The following is a 22,131-nucleotide window of genomic DNA, read 5'->3' as shown; positions in this document are numbered from 1 at the left end:
TGTCTGAAACTAAATTCATTATATTAAACTTTGTATCTCTTTTTTAACATTTTGTTGAAGACATGAGTCGAATATACATATACATACACACACAATATTAATATATATAATACTTACATCTTAATACTTACCTTAAATTTGTAATATATACCTACCCTTTTTAATTATGTATAGACATTTCAGAAATACTTACCCTTACTTGAAATACTTACCATTCAGAAATATTTAATTGTATAAAATCACATACTCATACTCATACTCATATTTTACATTCACCCTGTATCGATTTAGTAAGCTACCGTTTGCCTAAAATATGCAGATTTAAGAAATGCATACATATTTTCCTATTTACCTATTTATATACTTACCGTTTTTCTCTCTCCTTAAGTTAAAAAGTAAGCGGTCCAACTGAATGCATTTAAGTTAGTTGTTCGCCATCAGCCTAACTATATTGACGCCTCTAAAATTAAATGAACCTAAAATCGCGTCAAAGATACATACCTACTAAATAAATAAAAGTGTTAAATCCCAAATCGCTGAAACAAAGACTTAAATAATAAACATTAATATTAATAAAGTTTATATTTATATATATACAAACCGAAAGTTATCGCATTGTTTTATTTCTTTCGCAGTAAACTGCTTTCCCCTTATCTTCCGTGTGCACATACCACACATAGTGCATTTTTATACATGGTCCTTTTGAGCCATAAAAGTGAGCTAGTGACCTACAAAATACTCAAAATTTAAATAAAAATTAAATATAATTAAATCGATTTTCGCCACGCGTTGACTTTTTAAAATTGTGAAAATAAAGTAAAAAATAAAAAGAAGAGTGCAGTGAAACATTAATCTAATCACGTACATACTTATGTACATACAAAAAATACCGCACATTAGGCTGAACTAAGAAAAAGAATTCGTTAAAAAAAAAAAAAAAAAAAAACAGAAAAAATACAATAATCAACAAAACTTTGTAAAGCCTACTGTGCAAATACAAAACAAAAAAAAAGAAATACTTAAAGGCTTACATTGTACACAAGTGAAAATAAAGAAACAAAAAAGAAGTATATTGAGAAAATTTTTAGAAAGAAAAAATTAAAAGTGCATGATTTAAAGTAAAAAAGAATTTTGTGCATGCCAAAAGGAAAACCGCAAAAGAGTACCTACATATAAATAGAGCGGAGCGAAAAAAAAAGGAAATCAACAGAGTGAACAAATTTACAATTGGAAAAAGCCGAGACACAGTATAATTGAGAAAAAAATTTTTTGTGGAAGTGGAAAAAAAAGGTTTTGGAGCAGAGTTACATATAATAATAAATAGTGCATAATAGGGTGTGCAACAAAAATATAACAATAGAAAATCCAAAAAATCGAAAAAAGAAAAAAAATGTTATACCTACCTGTGGAGAAAAATATTAGCTTACGTTCGAAAAAAAATATTTACTCAAAGTAAAGATTCCTGCGGAAAAGAAGAAGAGCGGTATAAATTTTTAAAAGAGCTGTGAAAAATAAAACCACACGAATAAATATTTCTTTTTAACACGAGCAGTAGACCTGCAAAAGTGGTGCACCAGAACCGTGAAAAAAAAACACCTGAAAAAAAATATAAAAAAGGTTAATATAAATGCGGTGTTCGAAAAAATCGGAAAAAGAAACGAATTAGCGTGGTTTACATAACTGTGGTGCTCCGGAAAAACCTGCAAAGAAACGAATAAATTGTTGAAAAGAAGAATCAAAAGTTAGCAAAGAGGTGATCTGCAAACCTGAAACTTAAAGTTAATAAGAAAAAAGGAAAAAAAAAAAACAGCACGAAATCTTCCCTTCCACAACAGCAACAAAAACATTCAGCAAGCTACAGTCCCATAAAAGCAAAAAAGCCCTAGTAACAGCAGACTAGCGGTAAGTCTCAATTTAAGAAGTATATAAGTAGCGGTCGTTAATTAAAGTTAGTGAACTTTAACTCTCCTCCAAACGGTAACAGTATATATCCTACATATACTTACCGATATTTCATTTTCTCAACACACTCTTGTTCACAAGAAATCTCTGGAAAGAAACCGTTACTAATATACTTATAACATAATATTCTCAAATCCCATCACGTATATACCCCACGGCGTATTAACTCTCCATACCCACTGGCACATTCCCGTTATCAATTGCTGTTTCACGGGAATAAGAGCACTGTATTGAGTCTCTCGTTCTCAATCCCAACAAATGAACAAAATATAACCGCAAAATTCCCAAATTCGAGTCTCCCACTTGTGCCAGTTTATATATTAAACATATATATATATATATAAATCTAACCCCAATCAGTTAACTGCACTTAGACGCGCTAAGGTAGTACAGAAACAAGTACAACAAAACACCTTCACTAGGGTGTATTAACAAAACCCCAGCAACGCGTATAATTGCGCAGACTTTAACTAAGTAATATTTAAAAATATTTGCACAACTGAAAAATATTTCATATATTTTTTATTTTTCCAAAAAAAAAAAAACCAACAACGACCCACCCTAATATAAACACAAGTTAAGTGTGTACTTTCGATTTTAAATAAAACAATATACTTTATTTGTATCTATATGTACTTTAATGAATTCTAAACTGAAGTTCATATGCTTCAGTGTAATAGAAGACTAACTTATTTCTATGCTTAATCGTCTATTTATATGCTCTGGTTTCTTTTGTTTAGTGGCTGCTGATAATGTTCAAAAAAAGATCTTGCTGATAATGTTTAAGTAGAAATCTTATCTATGCTTACAATGGTTGAATAGGAATCTTTTGTTCGCTGATAATATTTTATTTGGTTTTGTTTATGTTTTGTTTATGTTTGTATTTGGTTTATGTTTAAATAGAAATCTTGTCTTTGCTTACAATGTTTTGGTTTCTGATAATGGTTAATAGATAGATAGACAATGTTTAAAGAGGAACATACTTTTTATGTAATCTACTGATTCTATATCATACATGGGATGATGTTATCGGTACAGTAGTGTATTTTCTGTTGCACTAACTCTCCTCCCTCTTAAAATTAAATGTCCTCATTTACAATTTGGACTCTAGTAATTTTTGTTTTCTTTCTTCATGGTTTTTTTGACATTGTATTAGTGCTCTTTGATAAAGTATATTCCTTCTCCTTACTCTAAATTCTAATAATAGTTTGGTTATTGTGATTAATAGGGTTATAATTAATATAGTTATAAATGTAGTCTTGATTGGATTTTGTTCAATTGGTACAAATATGGATAATATTTCGTCTAGATTATTGAACTTGTATTCTGATTGAGATTCTAAGTATTCTAATATATCTAGATTTTCTTTATGCTTTTTATGGAGTATTTTTACCATAGTTTCCCTAATGTTTATATATACTTCGTTATTTAATGTTATATTGGTTTTGAAATAAATTGAAAAATCTCCATCTAAAATCTCGTTGTTTAATATATTCAATCCCCTAATAATAATGTTTCCGTTACCATAATTAATAAAGGGTGGATTCTTTTCTTTTATCATTTTACATTGAGCATTATTTTTTTTAATATTTGTATTGTACATCCGTCCTTTTTATTCTGCTTACATATAGTTTGATCTATAAAATCTTTACATTTATTGATTCTTACGTATTGATTTCCTTTACATAAAGCAATATTTTTATCCATAACTAATTTTCCTTTTTTTGAAGCTAATGAGTGGATGTAGAATTGTTCACATTTTTCTTTGATTTTTGGGTATTTGTAAACTGTTACAAAATTTTGTTTGAATTTAACAATTTTAATTTCTGCATATTCTAAAATATTTATGGTTAAAACATTTGTTTTTTCTTTCGCAATGATTTCTGTAATTTCTTCTAAGTCCAATGAAGTTGACAGGAAGTTGTTATTTTTTGCTAAATTAATTGTAGTTAGGAGAGTATTAAGTTCATTGTAGACTTCTGTGAGTATTAATTTTTCAGAGAAATCCTTGGGGTTTAATTTGTTTAACATTTTTTCGAAATTACTATTTATTATTTTTTGTTTATTGTGTCCCTCAATTAGTTGATTGATTCTTGTCTGTATCTCTACTTCATCATCGTGGTCTGGTGTACCTGTTATCCATTTTAATATTGTCCCTAAAGCGTTTAATCCTCTTTTAATTTTTCGGTGTAATATTTTCGCTTCAGGATTTGAATCTAAATTATATTTTGAGTTTAATATATTTTGGTAAGGTGTTAATATTCTAGTTAAATTTGTAATATGATATAAATAATCATAGCTATCAAATATAAAAGCTGGATTCGTTTCTATTAATATATAATCTTTTCCTTTCAGGTCTGTAATACTTGTGTCTGAACTAATTCTGTTTATGCACAGCAAGATTATTATTATTGTGAGATTCATTTAAAGTTCGTACGGATGTTATCTTTGTGTATTATTCTTTTATCAGTTGTTGTGACTGTTTTACCGTTATCCTGTTCAATTATTTTTTTCATAAATCTATCTTGTTTTTTATTTCTTCGGCTTCTCTTAACGTAAATAATATCACCTTTCTCGTAAATAATTTGTTTGTTCGGTGCCTTCTGTTGGGTGATATCTCTTTCTTGCTTATAACGAATTCTGTTTCTGATGACTGTATAGTCGTATCCTCCCCTGTTGAAAAAAACGTCCTCGGGTTTATGTCCTGTGACCGAGTGAATGGTTTTATTGTACTGTCGTACTGCTTCGAATATTACCTCTTCGTGTTTACCTTTGGTTTCCTTTACTAGTAAGTTAGTTAGCTCCACTATTGTGCTGTGCGTCCGCTCTACTTGACCGTTCGTTGTCGAATGTTGTGGTGTCACTGCTGTGTGCTGTATATGTAGTCGATCGTATAAGGATTTTGCTACTACATTAACATATGTCGGGTCGTTATCAGTTGTTAGGTTCGTTGCGTATGGGAATATTTGGGATAGTATTTCATTCAAATATGTGTATGAGTTTTTCTTATCTGGTATTTTTCTTATATAGCAGAATTTTGAGTATCTATCTACTGTAGTTATATATATTTGGTTGTCCATAAAAAATGTATCCATGTGCAGATGTGTACCTACTTCATTTGGTATTGATGTTTTTCCGTAAAGTAATTTATTAGGACGTCTGTCGTATTTACATTTTTTACATATCTCACATATTTGTGCTGCCTTCTTTGCCATATCTCGCATGTTAGGCCAGTAATAGCTCTCAGACAGTTCTTTTATATTATTTCAATAATTTCTATGTGCTCTTCTGTGTATTTGTTCAACTATCTCATTCTGTTCATTTTCGTCAGTGATGTCTCTGACTAATGCATTTGTTATTACAAAAGTAGTGGTTGGGAAAGTTTGTACTAGTGTAGTTTTTATTTTGTATAGGATTTCTTCGGTAGTGATTATGGCGTTAATATTGTTTGGGTGTAGTACGCCTTTAATATCACTTATCAATTGTTCTATAGTTGTGAAGTATATGGTATGTCTAAATTTTCCGAATATATTTTTACTTTCTATTCTTACTAATCCATTGTTAGTTTGGATAATAATTTGATTATTAAAATGGTTTTAGCTAGTGCCTACCCTTCTTATGGTTTCAGTGGGTGAGCTGAGTTGAGAGTGCTGCGATTCTGAGTCGGTTAATTGATTAATTTGTTGCCGACTTAGTGCATCCGCAACGATGTTTTGAGAACCTGGTTTGTATACCAATTTGGCACCGTATTCTTCTATTTGGTTTTTCCACCTTTTTAGTTTATTATTAGGGTTCTTCTCTGAAATAGAGTAGGTTAAGGACTGATGATCCGTATAGATTGTAAGGTCTGATCGTCCATATAAATAGTTTCTGAGTTTTTGTAGTGCCCAAATTATGGCTAATAACTCTTTTTCGTTTGTGCTATATTTTTGTTCCGTCTCGCTTAGTGTTCTGGATATAAAACAAATGGGATTTCTACCTTGGGATAATACAGCTCCTATGGCAAAATTACTTGCGTCCGTGGTTAAATCAAAGGGTTTATTGAAATCGGGTTGAAAGAGTTCGACTTGTGCTTGTAATTCCTTTTTTAATATATTCATCGCTTTTATGGCTTCCTCATCTAATTTTATTTGCATTCTTTCACTTTGCTTTTTCTTTACGATACCGTTTTCTCCTCTTAAAAACAATGTTAGGGGTTTGGTAATCTTGGCGTAGTCTTTGATGAATTTTCTATAATATCCTGCTAGCCCTAAAAATGATCTTAATTCTTTCAGATTCATAGGCACAGGGTAGTTTTTTATGGTCTCAATTTTTTGTGGGTCTACAGTTATTCTGTTATGTTTAATAATATGTCCTAAATATTCAGTGCTGTCTTTGAAAAAATGAGATTTTTCATATGAAATCTTCATATTTGCTTGACGCAGTGCATTTATAACAATTCTTATGTGTTCCATATGTTCATCATGTGAGGATGAATATATTAACACATCGTCTATATATACATGTACGAATTTTCCTATGTAATTTCTTAATATGTCATCTACGCATCTTTGATATATTGAAGGTGCATTCTTTAGTCCAAACGGCAGCCTTAAGAATTCATATTTTGCTCCGTTTATGCTAAAGGCTGTCTTTTCGGTGTCTGACTCCTTGATTTTTATCTGATGGAAACCTGCTTCCAAATCTAGGGTTGTAAGAACAGTTGCTTTACCTAAATTCTGTATTGTCATGTTGACATCAGGTATGGGATATCTATCGGTAATGGTTTCGCTATTCAATTTCTGGAAGTCTATGACCATTCTTCTCTTAGGGTATCCTAACTCGTTAGTTCCTTTCTTTGGTACAGTCCAAACGGGTGAGTTATAGGGACTCTTACTGGGTTTAATTATATTATTCTCTAGCATTTTATTTATTTCTTTATTTATGAAATTATTGTCTGAAAAGGGGTAAGGGTACTGTTTCGTCCATATAGGCTCTTCAGTTTTAGTGCGAATCGTGGTTTCAATTGTTGTTGTAAATGGTAAAATAGGATTTGTTTCCTCATTAATTCTCATAATTTCTTCAACCTCTATTTGCTCTCATCTATTGTGAAATTTACTTGACTGACATCCATTTCTTTTTTCTTCTGCTCTGTTCTCCTGACATACATCATTTTATATTCGAACAGATCTATCTTAGCCTTCATTTCTCTCAAGGATTGTTCTCCTAATATCATATAAAATTCTTTTAATTCTTCGATTTCAAAAAATACTAATTCTTGTCCTAGCATTCTTATCTTCTTAGCTGAGTTTATTGTGTTTGAACCATTCAGAGTTCTACTAACAAATTGTTTAACTGGAAAGGTCTTTCCATTTGGAATATTTTTCCTAATATAATTTAATGTCGAGCCTGTGTCTATTAAAACTAAAAGTTTTTTATTATCATGTAAAATAATCTGAAGACACGGCAGATTATTTACTCGTCTAAAAAAGTAGCTCTATTTTCAAATTCACTTTCATCTATATTTACCTTTAATGACTGATCGCTATTATTATCCGTTATTTGATTGATCCTTTGTAGTTTCTGCGGTACTATATTATATCTTGATGACGTTGGTTGGTGGTTTCGTTTAAATGGTTCTCCTCTATTGGGATTAAAAGGTGCACATCCTGCTCTTTGTCGTTCATAGTTGTTTCTGAAAGGATTCTGTTGATACGATTGCTGTTGTTGATGCTGATTATTCGTGGATTGCCGGAATCTTCCTATTGATGTATCCACGTCCATTGGTGTCGGGTTTGATCTTCCCATATGGGGAATAGGTTGAACTCCTGGCTTCTCGTCGTATCGGATTATTCTGCCTTTTATAAAGAATCTCCGTGGCAATTGCGTATGCACTTTCTAAATCTCTTGGTTTTGCTGCATATAATGTGTGTTGCGTAAATTCATCATTTATGCCATTGCGGAAGCAATCTATGGCCATTTCTTTTGTGACCTGCTGTAGAGAGTGAGTATTCCCTGGGTAATCAATTTCACATTTAGTCATTGCTAAATTAAAGATTTGACAGATCTTGCTGTGGAATTCGGATAGCGTTTGTTTTCCTTGTATTTGTCTTTTCATTTCCTCTATGAGGGCGTTATAGCTTCTAGTATCGGCGTAGCTGTAATCTAGGCGATTGAGTATTGCTTGTAAGTGGAACACTGTGCCATGATTCTGTAGAAGAGTTGCTGGTTCTCCTTCGATCTTCGTGTGACGTATTATAAATAATGCATCGTAATATGGTTTGGTATTAATAAAGGCTTCTATGGGACTCATTGCTGATATAATGGTTGCCCTCCATGTCCTGTATTTGGATGTGTCTCCGTTGAACACTGGTAGCCGTTCGAATAGTCTCAGATTTATTTCATTTGCATTGTTTATCCTGGGACTTATCGGTTGGAATTCTTCGATATTAGGTACTTGCGCTTGCCGCAGCTGGGCTAATTGTGCTTCTATAGCGGCATGAGCTTGTTCCAAGGTTACTAACCTTGCTTCCATAATGATTCCCCTGCTTTGGTCAAACACTTGTAATCGTTTTTTGCGGAAGAGGTCCAGTTTTATTTTCTGGTTCTCCTTGTCCTCTTTTTCAGGACGTGTGGAATTTGATTTTTTAGGAGTTCCTTTTATTATTCACTTATTCACTTATTCACTTATTGAGCCCCCAGTTAAGCATGTACTTTCGATTTTAAATAAAACAATATACTTTATTTGTATCTATATGTACTTTAATGAATTCTAAACTGAAGTTCATATGCTTCAGTGTAATAGAAGACTAACTTATTTCTATGCTTAATCGTCTATTTATATGCTCTGGTTTCTTTTGTTTAGTGGCTGCTGATAATGTTCAAAAAAGGATCTTGCTGATAATGTTTAAGTAGAAATCTTATCTATGCTTACAATGGTTGAATAGGAATCTTTTGTTCGCTGATAATATTTTATTTGGTTTTGTTTATGTTTTGTTTATGTTTGTATTTGGTTTATGTTTAAATAGAAATCTTATCTTTGCTTACAATGTTTTTGTTTCTGATAATGGTTAATAGATAGATAGACAATGTTTAAAGAGGACCATACTTTTTATGTAAACTACTGATTCTATATCATACATGGGATGATGTTATCGGTACAGTAGTGTATTTTCTGTTGCACTAACTCACAGTACCGGCACACAATTAAATACATATAAATAAGATCCAGCTTTTGCTCATTTTCTCATCTCGCTGTAAATTCCCGTTCCTGTGTACAAGCATTAGACTGTGTCACAAAATTTATAAGCCGGAAAATAGTTAAGACCAAAATTATATTTCAAACATAGTAGAATTAAAGTGTCCTATCAATTAACATACTACTACCCCACTCAGCACTGTTTTAAATTTAACCAAGCAATACATTTGGAACCCTTCTCATTTGGTATCCCATATTATAATATTATAATTAACACCTGTTTACCCTGAACAAAACCAATATGAGCAAAAAAGCAAATGACACTCTTGATGTAGGTCAACCCGACACAAGTCTTGATACTTTTATTTTCGAAAGCAATAGACTAGAGACCTTTTACTCAAAGTGGTCAGCAACCCTGATAGCTGACCAAACTGAGTCACTTCTCAAGGTAAAAACACAACAGCTCGAAAGATTGTGGGAATCACTCCTAGATTCCTACAGAAATGTATCTCTTTCTCCATCCCATCAGGAGTCCACCGATTCTATAGAGCAAAAATACCAAAAGTGCTCTGAAAGCTATGAAATTTGCATGTCACAAATTATGGACGCCATACAACTACTGCGACCCTCGCCTCAAATATCTCAGCCCTTAAATCCCCCAAATACTTCTAACACATCACAAGTATACCTCAAAGTACCACCCTGCGATACTGAAATATTCCACGGCGGATACGAAGACTGGCCGGCATTCAGGGATATGTTTACGGCAGTCTACGGCAATCATCCCAAACTCACTCAAGCTCAAAAATTATATCACCTACGGCAGAAAACGAGAGGCCAAGCAGGTCAGTTAGTGAAGCAATACCCTCTCACAGACACCAGTTTTCAGTTAGCATGGGACGCCCTCAAAGCTCGGTACGAAAACCGAAGAATATTGGTTGATAACCAACTGAAGACCCTCTTTAGTCTTCAGCAAATTTTCTCAGAAAATGGTGAGCAAATTCAAAAGCTGCAAACCACCATAAATAATTGTTTGTGTACCCTGGAAGCACAAGGTATCCCAACCTCTAATTGGGACCCCATTCTTGTGTATATTTGCTCCTCAAAACTGCCCAGTGAAACCCTGTCCCTATGGGAGCAATCTCTTACTTCTCGGAAAGAGTTGCCACTGTGGTCAGATATGGACAAATTTTTGACTTCCAGATATGAAGTAGTAGAGAGACTCCACAATTACCGACCAGGTAAGCCTAGAAATCCTCTACCAAACTTCACACCCAGGTCCACAAACCAAAACTCAATCCACAACTCCACGTTCTCAAATAAAAACAGAACAAATAATTTTCACTCTAATAATCATCACTCAAAACCTCAGCAAGTCTCTTGCAAGCTGTGTAACTCAAACCACTCAATGATGTTTTGCGTGAAATTCAAAGAGCTTACGGTAGCAGACCGCCTCAAATTTGTAAAAGAAAACAATTATTGCGAGAATTGTTTGTCATACTCACATCTCAAGCGTGATTGTCAGAGCAAGTTTTCATGCGTTTATTGCCAAAAACGACATCACTCTCTCCTCCATTGTCAACAACATCAGAACGCATCTCGGGCAACAGGCCTCAGACCCCAAAATACACTAGCCCAAACCACAATCCCATATCAAATAAATGATGAACAAGCATCGACATCAAGGCAAGCAGCGATTGAAGCAGTGGCGCAGAAACACCAGGACTCAACCACCCACACGGTCTCGTCACATTTCTCTAGTAGCTGTGAAACAACACTACTCCCAACGGCACTAGTCCCCATTCACCATGCCGGGGAGTACCATAAAATTCGCGCACTTATTGACCAAGGCTCTCAGAAAACATTTTTGGCAACCCGAATCCAAAAAATGTTAGGCCTCCCAACAAAAAATGCAAGATATGAAATCTCAGGAATGGGAGGCACAGTGGTGCAAAAAGCAAACAAAATCTGCGAGGTAACTCTTTGCTCCTCAGACTTAAGCAAAGAGATTAGCACCAACGCAATTTTGCTCCCACAACTCACTCATTTTCTTCCTAATAAGAAAATCTCAAAAGTCAGCTTAGAGGCATTCCACTCTCTCCAGCTCGCAGATCCTAACTGTCTCAATCCCTCAAAAATAGACATGGTTATAGGAAGCGATATAATTCCCCAAATACTGCTCGATGGTCTGCAACGAAATCCGCAAGAAACCCTTATAGCTCAAAACACAATATTTGGATGGGTTCTCAGCGGACTAGTAAAAGAACTAGTCTCCACCTACTCTACACAAGCCGGTGAATCAACAGAACCGGACATTAGCACTCTACTCAAACGGTTCTGGGAACAGGAAGAGATCCAAACAACTCTATCCAGATCACCGGAGGACCAATTTTGTGAGGCCCTCTACACATCTACAACCACAAGAAGAGAAGATGGACGTTACGTCGTAAAACTTCCCTTTAAAGCCAATTTCCCCCACTCATTGGCACTAGGGCACTCCCGCCCAGCAGCGCAGCAACAATACATCAGTGTAGAAAGGAGTCTGGAAAAAAAGCCCGAATTATGTGAAAAGTACTCAGAAGTACTCACAGATTACCTCCAAATGGACCACATGCAGCCCGCTCCATCAAACACAGAAGTAATCAGAAATGGTAAATATTTCTCATTTTACCTCCCTCATCACGCTGTTCTCAAACCCGACAGCAAAACCACAAAGGTTCGCGTGGTATTTAATGCATCAAAGACATCGCACTCAGGAAACTCTCTGAATGATGTTTTATACCCAGGTCCGATTCTCCAAAACGACTTGACGTCAATAATTCTCAATTGGCGCCTCTACAAGTTCGTGTTCAATGGCGATATCGAAAAAATGTATCGCCAAATTCTCGTCAAGGAAGAGGATCAAGACTTTCAGAGAATTCTCTTTCGGAAAGCTCCTCACCAGCCACTCCAAGACTTTAAGTTGAAAACCGTCACTTTCGGTGTAAACTGCGCTCCATATCTCGCGATCCGTACACTCCACCAACTCGCTCAGGATTGCGAAGAAACTCACCCGCTCGCTAAAGACATCATTCTTCGAGAAACTTACGTAGATGACGTCCTCTCAGGCGGGCATAATATACAGTCCACTCTCGCTTCCATGAATCAAACTATCGAAGCTCTAAAATCGGCTGGCTTTCCACTCAAAAAAATCACTGCAAACAGAGCAGAAATTCTCAATTCGATTCCAGCCTCTGATGTCTTAGATGCGGCATTTCTAAAATTCCATGACACCAGCTCCACTAAAACTCTGGGCATAAGATGGAATGCTCTAACTGACTCCGTTTCGTACTCTTACGACCCAATACCGGACTCTACGTCACACACAAAACGGCAAATACTCTCGGCCGTAGCTAAGCTGTTCGATCCCGCAGGATGGCTTTCGCAAATAATGATCCAAGCCAAAATTCTCCTCCAACAGCTATGGTTAGAAGGTACCGACTGGGATGAGCAGGTAAAACCCGCATCTGTTCATAAGTGGAACACTTTCCGGGAAAGTCTCCCAGCCATAAGCAATATACGTATTCCACGATGGGTGCAATTCGCCCCAAATAAATGCATCCAAATACACGGTTTCTCAGATGCCTCAGAAAAAGCATATGCAGCATGCGTCTATATCAGAGTACAACATGATGAAAACTCCTTCTCATCTCAGCTTTTCGTGGCTAAAACCAAAGTCGCTCCTCTACAGACGATTAGCTTACCACGATTAGAGCTCAGTGGTGCAATACTGTTATCAAAATTAGTAGCAAACACTCAATCCCAATTAAATCTGCCACCACACGAACTAACGCTCTCGTCAGACTCCGCCATCGTGTTGGCTTGGCTAGAAAAACCCCCACATACATGGAAAACCTACGTGGCAAATAGGATCACCATGATTCTACAGAACGTTAGTAACGCATCTTGGCGCCACGTACCCAGTGCTGACAACCCCGCCGATTAAGGAACCCGAGGATGCAAGCCGCAAGACTTAGCTGACTCCTCGTTATGGTGGAATGGACCCCAATGGCTCTCTAAACCAAGCTTGTTCTGGCCAAAATATGTCCCTTCTACCTCAACCCTTCCGGAGAAGAAACTCGTCGAAGCCTGGCATGCTGTCGATCACGCCGATATACTGGAACGATTTTCATCATATCCGCGCGCGTTAAGAGTTGTGGCCTTCATGTACCGGTTTATCCGCCAAACCCAGAAACAACCAATTTCCAGTTCCCTAGTTCTCACGCAAGAAGAACTATATTTCGCAAAAATTAAACTCATCATGTTAACGCAACGCCATCATTTCCCAGCAGAATTCGCGCAATTAGAAGCCTCAAACCACATCAGCAAGAAAAGTTCATTGTTGACCCTAAATCCCGTGCTAGATAACGCTGGCATCCTGCGAGTTAAGGGTCGTTTAGTTAATGCCGATATCAGCGAGAATAAACGATACCCGATAATTATCCCAGATAACTCCAAGTTCTGCTCACTGCTATTAGACTTTCTCCACAAGGATTCGCATGATACAAGCGGAATACTATATTCCCCGCATCAAGCAGAAAGTAAAGAAATGCATATTCCAATGCAAGACGTGCACGATATACAAACAACAAATGCTTCACAAATAATAGCCCCTCTACCCCCCGAACGTGCCACTTACTCAGGGCCATTTCACTTAACGGGAGTTGATTTCGCTGGCCCATTTATGGTGAAAACGTCCCTCTTACGACGAGCTTCTCACACGAAAGCGTACGTTTGCGTATTCGTCTGCTTCTCCACTAAAGCAGTCCACCTCGAATCATGCACAAATTTGTCAACTGAAGCCTTCAGAGCCGCATTCACCCCCTTCGTAGGGCGACGCGGATTACCCAACAAAATAATGTCTGACAACGGAAAGACGTTTGTTGGCGCACAACGAGCGATCCAGAGGGAGATAGCCCTATTCCTCAAAGAAGCAGCTGTTGATATTGCACAAAGGTATGCGGTACAGGGCCTCTCTTGGCAATTCATACCGCCGTACGCCCCACACATGGGCGGCCTATGGGAAGCCGCAGTAAAAAGCTTCAAAACCCATTTCACAAAAGTAGCTGGAAATCAAAGGTTTACATTTGAGGAATTCACCACTCTCCTCATTCGAATCGAAGTATTGCTTAATTCTCGCCCTCTGTCTCCCATGTCACAGGATCCAAGCGACTTATTAGCCCTAACTCCTGGACATTTTCTTCGAGGAGCCCCCTTAACCTCCTTACCCGAACCGAATGCCGAAAACGTATCCCCTACTACGAAATGGCAAAGATTAAAGGTTCTGCATCACCAGTTCAGCTCACGTTGGAAGAGCGAGTACCTACAAACCTTGCATAAAAGATATAAATGGAAACATCCCCAACAAAATATTCACGAAGGAGATATGGTCGTTATCAAAGACGACCTTCACATTCAACTGAATGCATTGGACCGCTTTTAAGTTAGTTGTTCGCCATCAGCCTAACTATATTCACGCCTCTAAAATTAAATGAACCTAAAATCGCGTCAAAGATACATACCTACTAAATAAATAAAAGTGTTAAATCCCAAATCGCTGAAACAAAGACTTAAATAATAAACATTAATATTAATAAAGTTTATATTTATATATATACAAACCGAAAGTTATCGCATTGTTTTATTTCTTTCGCAGTGAACTGCTTTCCCCTTATCTCCCGTGTGCACATACCCCACATAGTGCATTTTTATACACATTTATATATATTTGAAATCAGAAATGCTGTCTCTCAGAATGCAGACCAAGCGGCCAGTGTCTCGTGATTGTGGTAGTGATCCTAAACATATCTTTTTTATAGTAGGTAGTATTGCTGGCATATGCTGATGGCAATGATATCATCGGCCTGACAACCCGCGCCGTTAGTTCTGCGTACTCCAAACTGGAAAAAGAAGCGGTAGAGATCGGTTTGATGGTAAATGAGGACAAAACAAAGTATCTGCTGTCATCGAGCAAAGAGATATGCGCCTTGGCAACCACGTTACTGTTGGCAACCATAATTTCGAAATAGTAAAAAACTCCGTTTATTTGGGAACCAGCATCAACGCTAATAACAACATCAGCTCTTAAATCCTGCTAAGAATTACTCTTGCCAATAAATGCTACTTTGAACTAGGTAGGCAATTGAAAAGTAAAGTCCTCTCTCGGTAAACGAAAATCATGCTCTACAAGTCAGTTTTCGTACCCGTCGTGCTATATGGTGCAGAAGCATGGACGACGACAACATCAGATGAAGCGGCTTTGGGAGTGTTCGAGAGAACAGTTCTTCGAAAGATTTAGAGACCTCTACGCGTTGGCGATGGCGTTTACCGAAGGAGATTTAATGATGAGCTGCACGAGCTTTACGCAAACATCAACATAGACCAGCGAATTAAAACGCAGCGGCTGCGCTGGCTAGGCCAAGTTATGCGAAGGAAAGATGAAGCAGAGGTAGAGGGCGGCCCTAACTTCGCTGGAAGGACCAAGTGGAAAACGTTTTAAACTCCCATGGTGTGACCAATTGGCGCCGGTTGGCAGCGAGGATGAGCGACTGGCGCAACTTGTTAGACAGTCATAACCGTTTAAACGGTTAAGCGCCATATAAGTGAGTATTTCTTTTCTTTTTTTTTTTTTTTTTGTTTAAATAAAAATTTGCTACTTGGTTGATATTTCATTTGTTGTGTTCTCATTGAACGAACTCAGAAATAATCGCAAGTCAAATACGATATTTCCAGGGACGCATTGAGCACATTTTTGGTTGCAGTATAAGTACATCTTATACCTTTAATGAAAATAAAGTTTTTCTTTCATGTCACGCTAAATAATGTATAAAGAAATATTTCTAGGACCAGAATGAGCATTTAATTTATTATTACTCAAAACTTAAGCTGCAATTAGAGGAGGTTTTTAGTCGGGGTGACCTTAGTCCTCAGCAAATACTTATATAAGCTGTCATGGCAAAAACATTTCGGTCCAAGCTTTTCTGAAAGCCGACGGCCTCTTATACGGTGGTCCCGTAAACAAATCATACACACAATTAGTCATGCAAATAAAAGCTTAAGAGCCGCTTAGTGAGGGCATACAATAAAATCACTACCAGCCAGACACAGCATCCCACATCGCCAGTTATGGCATTAATGATATTTTATTGCTATTTAAGCACACATTTAATTACGTTAATTTGTTGTGCGCAGCCATAGCACTATTAATTTTTAAAATTTCTAGCATATTTCACTTATCCACGACAATTAAAATCGCATTATTGTACCGCACTAAAGTAGTTGGGTGCAAAAGTTTTTATGGTAAATGTGAAGGGCCACAATATTTGTAAGGTCAACCCGTTAGTAAATTTGATTGCGTAGAAATGAAAGATGAGCTATTTAAATAGTTAATGACAGGCACCTTGTAAACTAAAGTGGGTAACTACGTCTTTTATGTAATAACTCCTCATAGAAAACTGCGATTTGAAAACGAGTTTTTACATCTTAAAGCTAAGCTATTTGGGGTGGTTATTTGCAATATACATAATGTGAAGAAATCTATAATAGCTTAAACAGGCAGTTAAATTTTTAAATACTTATTGGCTTTTCTTCTGTAAAAAAATATATTTGACTAGTTTTAATTACCAAATTTAAACAGTAGTCACATTTTTCCCAAGAAAAAAAAGTTTGTGTGTTTGTTCGCTGCGAACCAAACGTCCAAACAAGCCTTCAGCGGGAGGATTTCACCACAATTTCGATGAAAAAATAGTAGGAAATAAGTGTAAAACATGAACAGATATAAATGTATTCAAATTTGCATGAAAGTTTTTTCTAATCGTGTTGCCAGGTCAAATGCAACGAACCCGATTTAGAACGCATACTCTCTAAGTTTGTGTCCGTTTATCTACTCATCTTCTAATAAATTTTAATCAGCCCATAAACTTCGAAATCATGTAGCCGATATGTGGATAGCTTCATGGAAACCCGAAGAAAAGCTTTTATCCTGGTATCGGACGAGGGATTTGATTTTTTTAAAGGTTTAGTACGTATCTTGCCTTTCGCCTGGATAAGCAAAACACGACGAAATGCGTAACAATGCAGTGGGCGCTAATTTACACACCCCTCCCCAATTATTTTAATTTTGTTTTCACACTCGAAAAACGATTCAAGTTAATTAAATTTTTTTTTTGTAGCACATTTGCTGTCATGGAAACGCAATTTTATGTAATGCAGCAAATGTGGCTATATAAAACATTTGTGCACATTTGTGCAAATATGGCTAATTTGTTGCAATATTTTAGCTAAAGATGTATATGGCGAAAAGCATATATCGGCATTCTGCCATCTTCAGTGTAATGTTTCGCCTGAGCTGTTGCTGCGGTTCGCCTTATATATTTATAGTTCGTAGGTGCATGTGCAGATATTGTAAAATTGTATGTTTGAGAATGTATATGTGTGTGTTATGTGTTCATTCAGAAACGGGATGTTTTCACAGATCAACTTGTGTTGTTAGCTGAGTAAGGTAGATGTCACTATTTTTAGTCGTTTGATCTTTTTTGTGTAGGAAAAACAGGACGACAAGTAAGAACGAGGTACTGAGAATACAATAAATATTACAACAAGAAAATATGGAATCCAAACATCAATAAAACAGTCAAGTTGCTGCAAATACAAGAGAAAATTCGGAAACTCAACGTACTCGAAGATATGGAAATATACAATAATAAGAGAACAGGCAAACCCAATATTTGAACCTTTAAAACTTGTTAAAACCGAAAAAAAATTATCACGCAGGTATAACAAGACAAACACGCATCAAACAAACAAAAAACAGTGACAATGAACCAAATCAATAAACACGCACAAAACGACAAACAACTGAAATTACTGACTTCTACCTGCATCAACTAACCATACAAGTTGATCAGTGAAAATCATCCATGTTTGTTTGTTTAACGGTGTGTTCAATTTATGCCTAATATTTAAGAATTCATGAGCTTAACACCGGCTTATAATAGTTGAATATTATTTTGTTTCTTTTAAGACAACAAAAAAAAAATATATTTACTGGCATATTGCGACGGTGCCATTTCTAAAACCGCCACATAATCATCATCAGGCAATTTCGTAATGTTATCAGAGGTTTCACCGAGATTCGAACCGAGAATCACACGGTGAAACAGCAGTTTGTTTTTATTTTCTTGCTTATTTTAGTCTATATCATTTTTACACTTACAACACAATTGAGACATTCTGTCTCTATATTAATTTATGTGTTATGTAGATTTGTTTTTGTAAGGTTCCCTTTTTCGTTGCGAATGAACAAACAAACTATAAACATAAGACAGAAAACAACAGATCATAACGAAAAATTACACTGAAGATGGCTCAACGTCGACACCGGTTTGTTTCCAAATCAAATTAGGTCAGAGATGACGGAACATCGTTCCAATATACCTCAATTTACCACCCTTTCAGAAAATCATACGCCTTATCTACTGCATTAAAAAAAGGTCAGCGAGAGCTTCAATTTCAATGAATTCCTGCAATAAGTAAAGTGCTAATAACACAGGCCGACAAAATGAGACCGATTTTTTTGACCATAAACCAGACCATACTTTCCTAAAGGTTTTCGATGCGCTGAATTCAAATCTGGACGCGGAATTGCTCTATCACTTCAGGATTTTGAGATATCCTAACCTAAATGTGCAAAAAACATCGTTTTTGCCTATTTTTGAGGTTATATATAAACGACAGATTTTTTTTTTTTTAAAAGCACACATAGCATCTTAAAGAAGAAGTCTTTCTCTTACGAATGGCGTTGAGTTTGCTCAAATATTTTTTTTCGCTAAGATAGAGCAATTTAAAGTTTATAAATTACTACTACTGCATCATACCTACGTTAATTCAGTGGTTTTTCAGCCACAGGAAAATTAGCAAATTTATAAACTTTAAATTGCTCTATCTTAGCGAAAAAAAAGATATTTGAGCAAACTCAACGCCATTCGTAAGAGAAAGACTTCTTCTTTAAGATGCTATGTGTGCTTTAAAAAAAAAAAACCTGCGTTTATATATAACCTCAAAAATAGGCAAAAACGGTGTTTTTTGCACATTTAGGTTAGGATATCTCAAAATCTGAAGTGATAGAGCAATTCTGGGTCCAGATTTTAATTCAGCGCATCGAAAACCTTTAGGAAAGTATGGTCTGGTTTATGGTCAAATTTCTTGTCGGCCTGTGTAATCAGTGGGATTGTTAGAACGAAGTTTACGCATTCACTGTGATATGCCAGCTTTTGCCTTCACCAGAACTTTAACCAGCCCGGCATCGGCAACAACCTACTCAACAGTGGTTTTGCAAATACTCTGCAACTTTCGCAGTAATTGATGATAATAATATTTTCTGTCGTAAATCTCTTTTCCATTGTATGTAGCATTTCGTAACTCTTCATCAGTTTAAGCTTAGAATGTAACAAAACGAGAGGCACTTTTGTTTCACTGCACCACTTTTGATTCATAATCTTATACACTGAAATCAAGCTGCTAAACCGTATGTACCAGACGAAGCATGAAATGCTTATAAAAAACATGTTTCACTTGTACAATTCCCGCCAATTTGCTAATTTGTTGTTACGCTACGATAGAAATTCCCGATTCCTGCAACATGAAAACAAAACTCGCATAAGTGCCACGATATGTACGCGATCTCATATTAAAGCAACTAAAACTGCAAACCTATGCTCACCCATGCCATACGCCTATGCATCAGTTATGATAATCATGGTACATTTGTACTTTTTTTGGTACATTTCGCTCCCCGAAAGTACGTTGGTACTACATTGACATATTTCGTACATTTTTGTAAAATTCAGCACTACACTTCAAGTCATTTGCAAAGCAGCTCTGAATATACAAAAAAATTTAAAATTTTTCGAAGAAAATATATCGTTAAGTTGTTTTGTTGCCGAGCACAATTTGCCATTATTTGCAATTATGGATCATTTAAATATGCTTATGAAAAATAGCATAACTCATACTAAATTGTGAACAAATTTTTTATCAATAGAATCAAAGCACAGAAAATAATATAACAGGGCCAGAAAATTATAAATTCATAATTGTATTTTGTCAGAAGAATTATTACTCTCTAATAATAGATGAAACGACTGATATATGTATATCAAAAAAAAGGCAGTTCTGATTCGAATTTTTTATAAAAAGTGCATTGATGGATTTTTAGATTTGATACCTTTGGCCGATAGTAGCACGGAGGGTATTTTTAATGCCATTATTAAAACTTTGAAAGACCATTCAATACCCCAAAATGATTGGTTTCACTGCCGACACCTGTTCGGTTATGATGGGAGCAAAAAGCGGAGAGCAAGCAAGGCTGAAGCAAGTTGTTCCAAATCTGCATGTTAATGGATGTGTTTGTCACATTTTAAATTTAGCTTCAATGGCCGCTTGTGATGTATTTCCCAACAAAATTGATACATTTAGAAGACGTAAGCTATCATTTTTGTAACAGCCCGCTTAGGAGGGCAGGCTTTCAGAGTTTTCAAGAACATTTCGGTACAGAAATGCATGTTTTACTAAAGTACGCCCCCACAGCCCCTAGACAAGCCATTCATAGATAGAATTCTTGAACAATGGGATGCCCTCAAGTACTCGTATTATTTTAATCTTTACATATTTGAAAACAAAAGCAGTAATCAAAATATTAATCTTATATCTGAAATTTTTCAAAGTGCTATTTATAAAGTATATTTTACATTTCTTTCTTATATTTTAAATGAAATAAATAATGTGAATATAGAAATGCAGTCTGAAGATATTCGCTTACATTTACTTATTACCAAATTAAAAATTTTATAAAAAATCTTATTTAGTCTCCAGTCCTATTTGGATGTTAAATATTGATTCAGACGGAAATCACTTAACTCCAGATGAAGTTTACTGCGGTGTTAATGTGGATATTATTCTATCAAACAACCTTTTGTAAAAAGCCGACGACACATATTGAAGAGCTGTGCTAAACAATTTTACAGAAAGTAATTTTTTTCTTTGAAATATTTTTAAGGAAAGTAAATTTTAATGATAAAACTTTGTTGTGGGCTGCATAGCTTTCACCAGAAAGTATTTTAAGCGGTGAAACAAATAGTATTGTGCTTTAGTTATGGACTTGTTTCTGAAATCAGCATTTGATAAAATAGAGAAAATTAATTCTAAATTTAGAGCTTAGCAGAGTATGAGAGCCTTAAAAAATTCAAGAATTTAAATATATGAGGCTTTTGGGAAGAATTAAGATCAGTTAAAAATAAATTAAATGCGCAAATGTTTTCCAATATTTATAGAATAGTTCAAGGCATATTTTCAATTCGAAATTCATCCACAAACGTAGAAAGGATATTTTCTATACAAATTTTAATTAAAACTAAGTTAGAAGCTCGGCCTTAGATCTCTTCGGAGGTTATCGCGCCTTACATTTATTTTTTTTTTTTAAGTTAGAAATAGACTTCAAATAAACACAGTTTCGAATTTAATGAAAACAAAATACTTGATGAAATCAACTAACAGTAGTTGTCATGATATAGATACGAAAAAAAACTTTTTGTCAACTGAGGTATTTAAAGAACTCAAAGAAGAAGAACTTTTAATGTAGTGATTGAAATAGGAGTTATTAGTATAGATGTAGGCGGCAAACTGTCAACTTTTATACCTGAATCAAAACCTTTTGTACCTAAATGTTTTTATGAAATGTTTTTGCATTGAATGCAGCTGTTATTTCTTAAAATATTAATTTTATGTTCCTTACTGGTACTCAATAAAGAATGTACGCTTCAATCGATAAACTTCTTTTATTATTTTTACTAGAAAATTATTTCTTCATAAATCATATTTTCCTGATAGACTACCTTTAATTTGTGTTAGAAAAAAAAAACCAGTTTTTGGATAAAGAAGCAGAATATAGCTCTAGT

The 22,131-nt window shown here is 35.4% G+C and overlaps 1 protein-coding gene across 1 annotated transcript in view; it reads right to left on the bottom strand.

Annotated features, from left to right (window-relative positions):
* Positions 1–973: 973 nt before the first annotated feature.
* The window catches only part of LOC137241488 (ADAMTS-like protein 3), an 80,068-nt gene continuing 58,910 nt past the window's right edge, over positions 974–22,131 (bottom strand). The window contains exons 5-6 of the mRNA XM_067769093.1: positions 1,682–1,700; positions 974–1,596 (exon numbers count right to left, since the gene is read on the bottom strand). Coding sequence (XP_067625194.1) covers positions 1,540–1,596; positions 1,682–1,700 — 76 coding nt within the window. The 3' untranslated portion in view covers positions 974–1,539. The remainder of the gene's footprint in view (positions 1,597–1,681; positions 1,701–22,131) is intronic.

Source organism: Eurosta solidaginis, chromosome 2 (genome assembly GCF_040869045.1).
Source record: "Eurosta solidaginis isolate ZX-2024a chromosome 2, ASM4086904v1, whole genome shotgun sequence".
In the NCBI taxonomy this organism is placed as follows: domain Eukaryota; kingdom Metazoa; phylum Arthropoda; class Insecta; order Diptera; family Tephritidae; genus Eurosta; species Eurosta solidaginis.
This window is presented reverse-complemented; position numbering and strand designations above follow the sequence as displayed.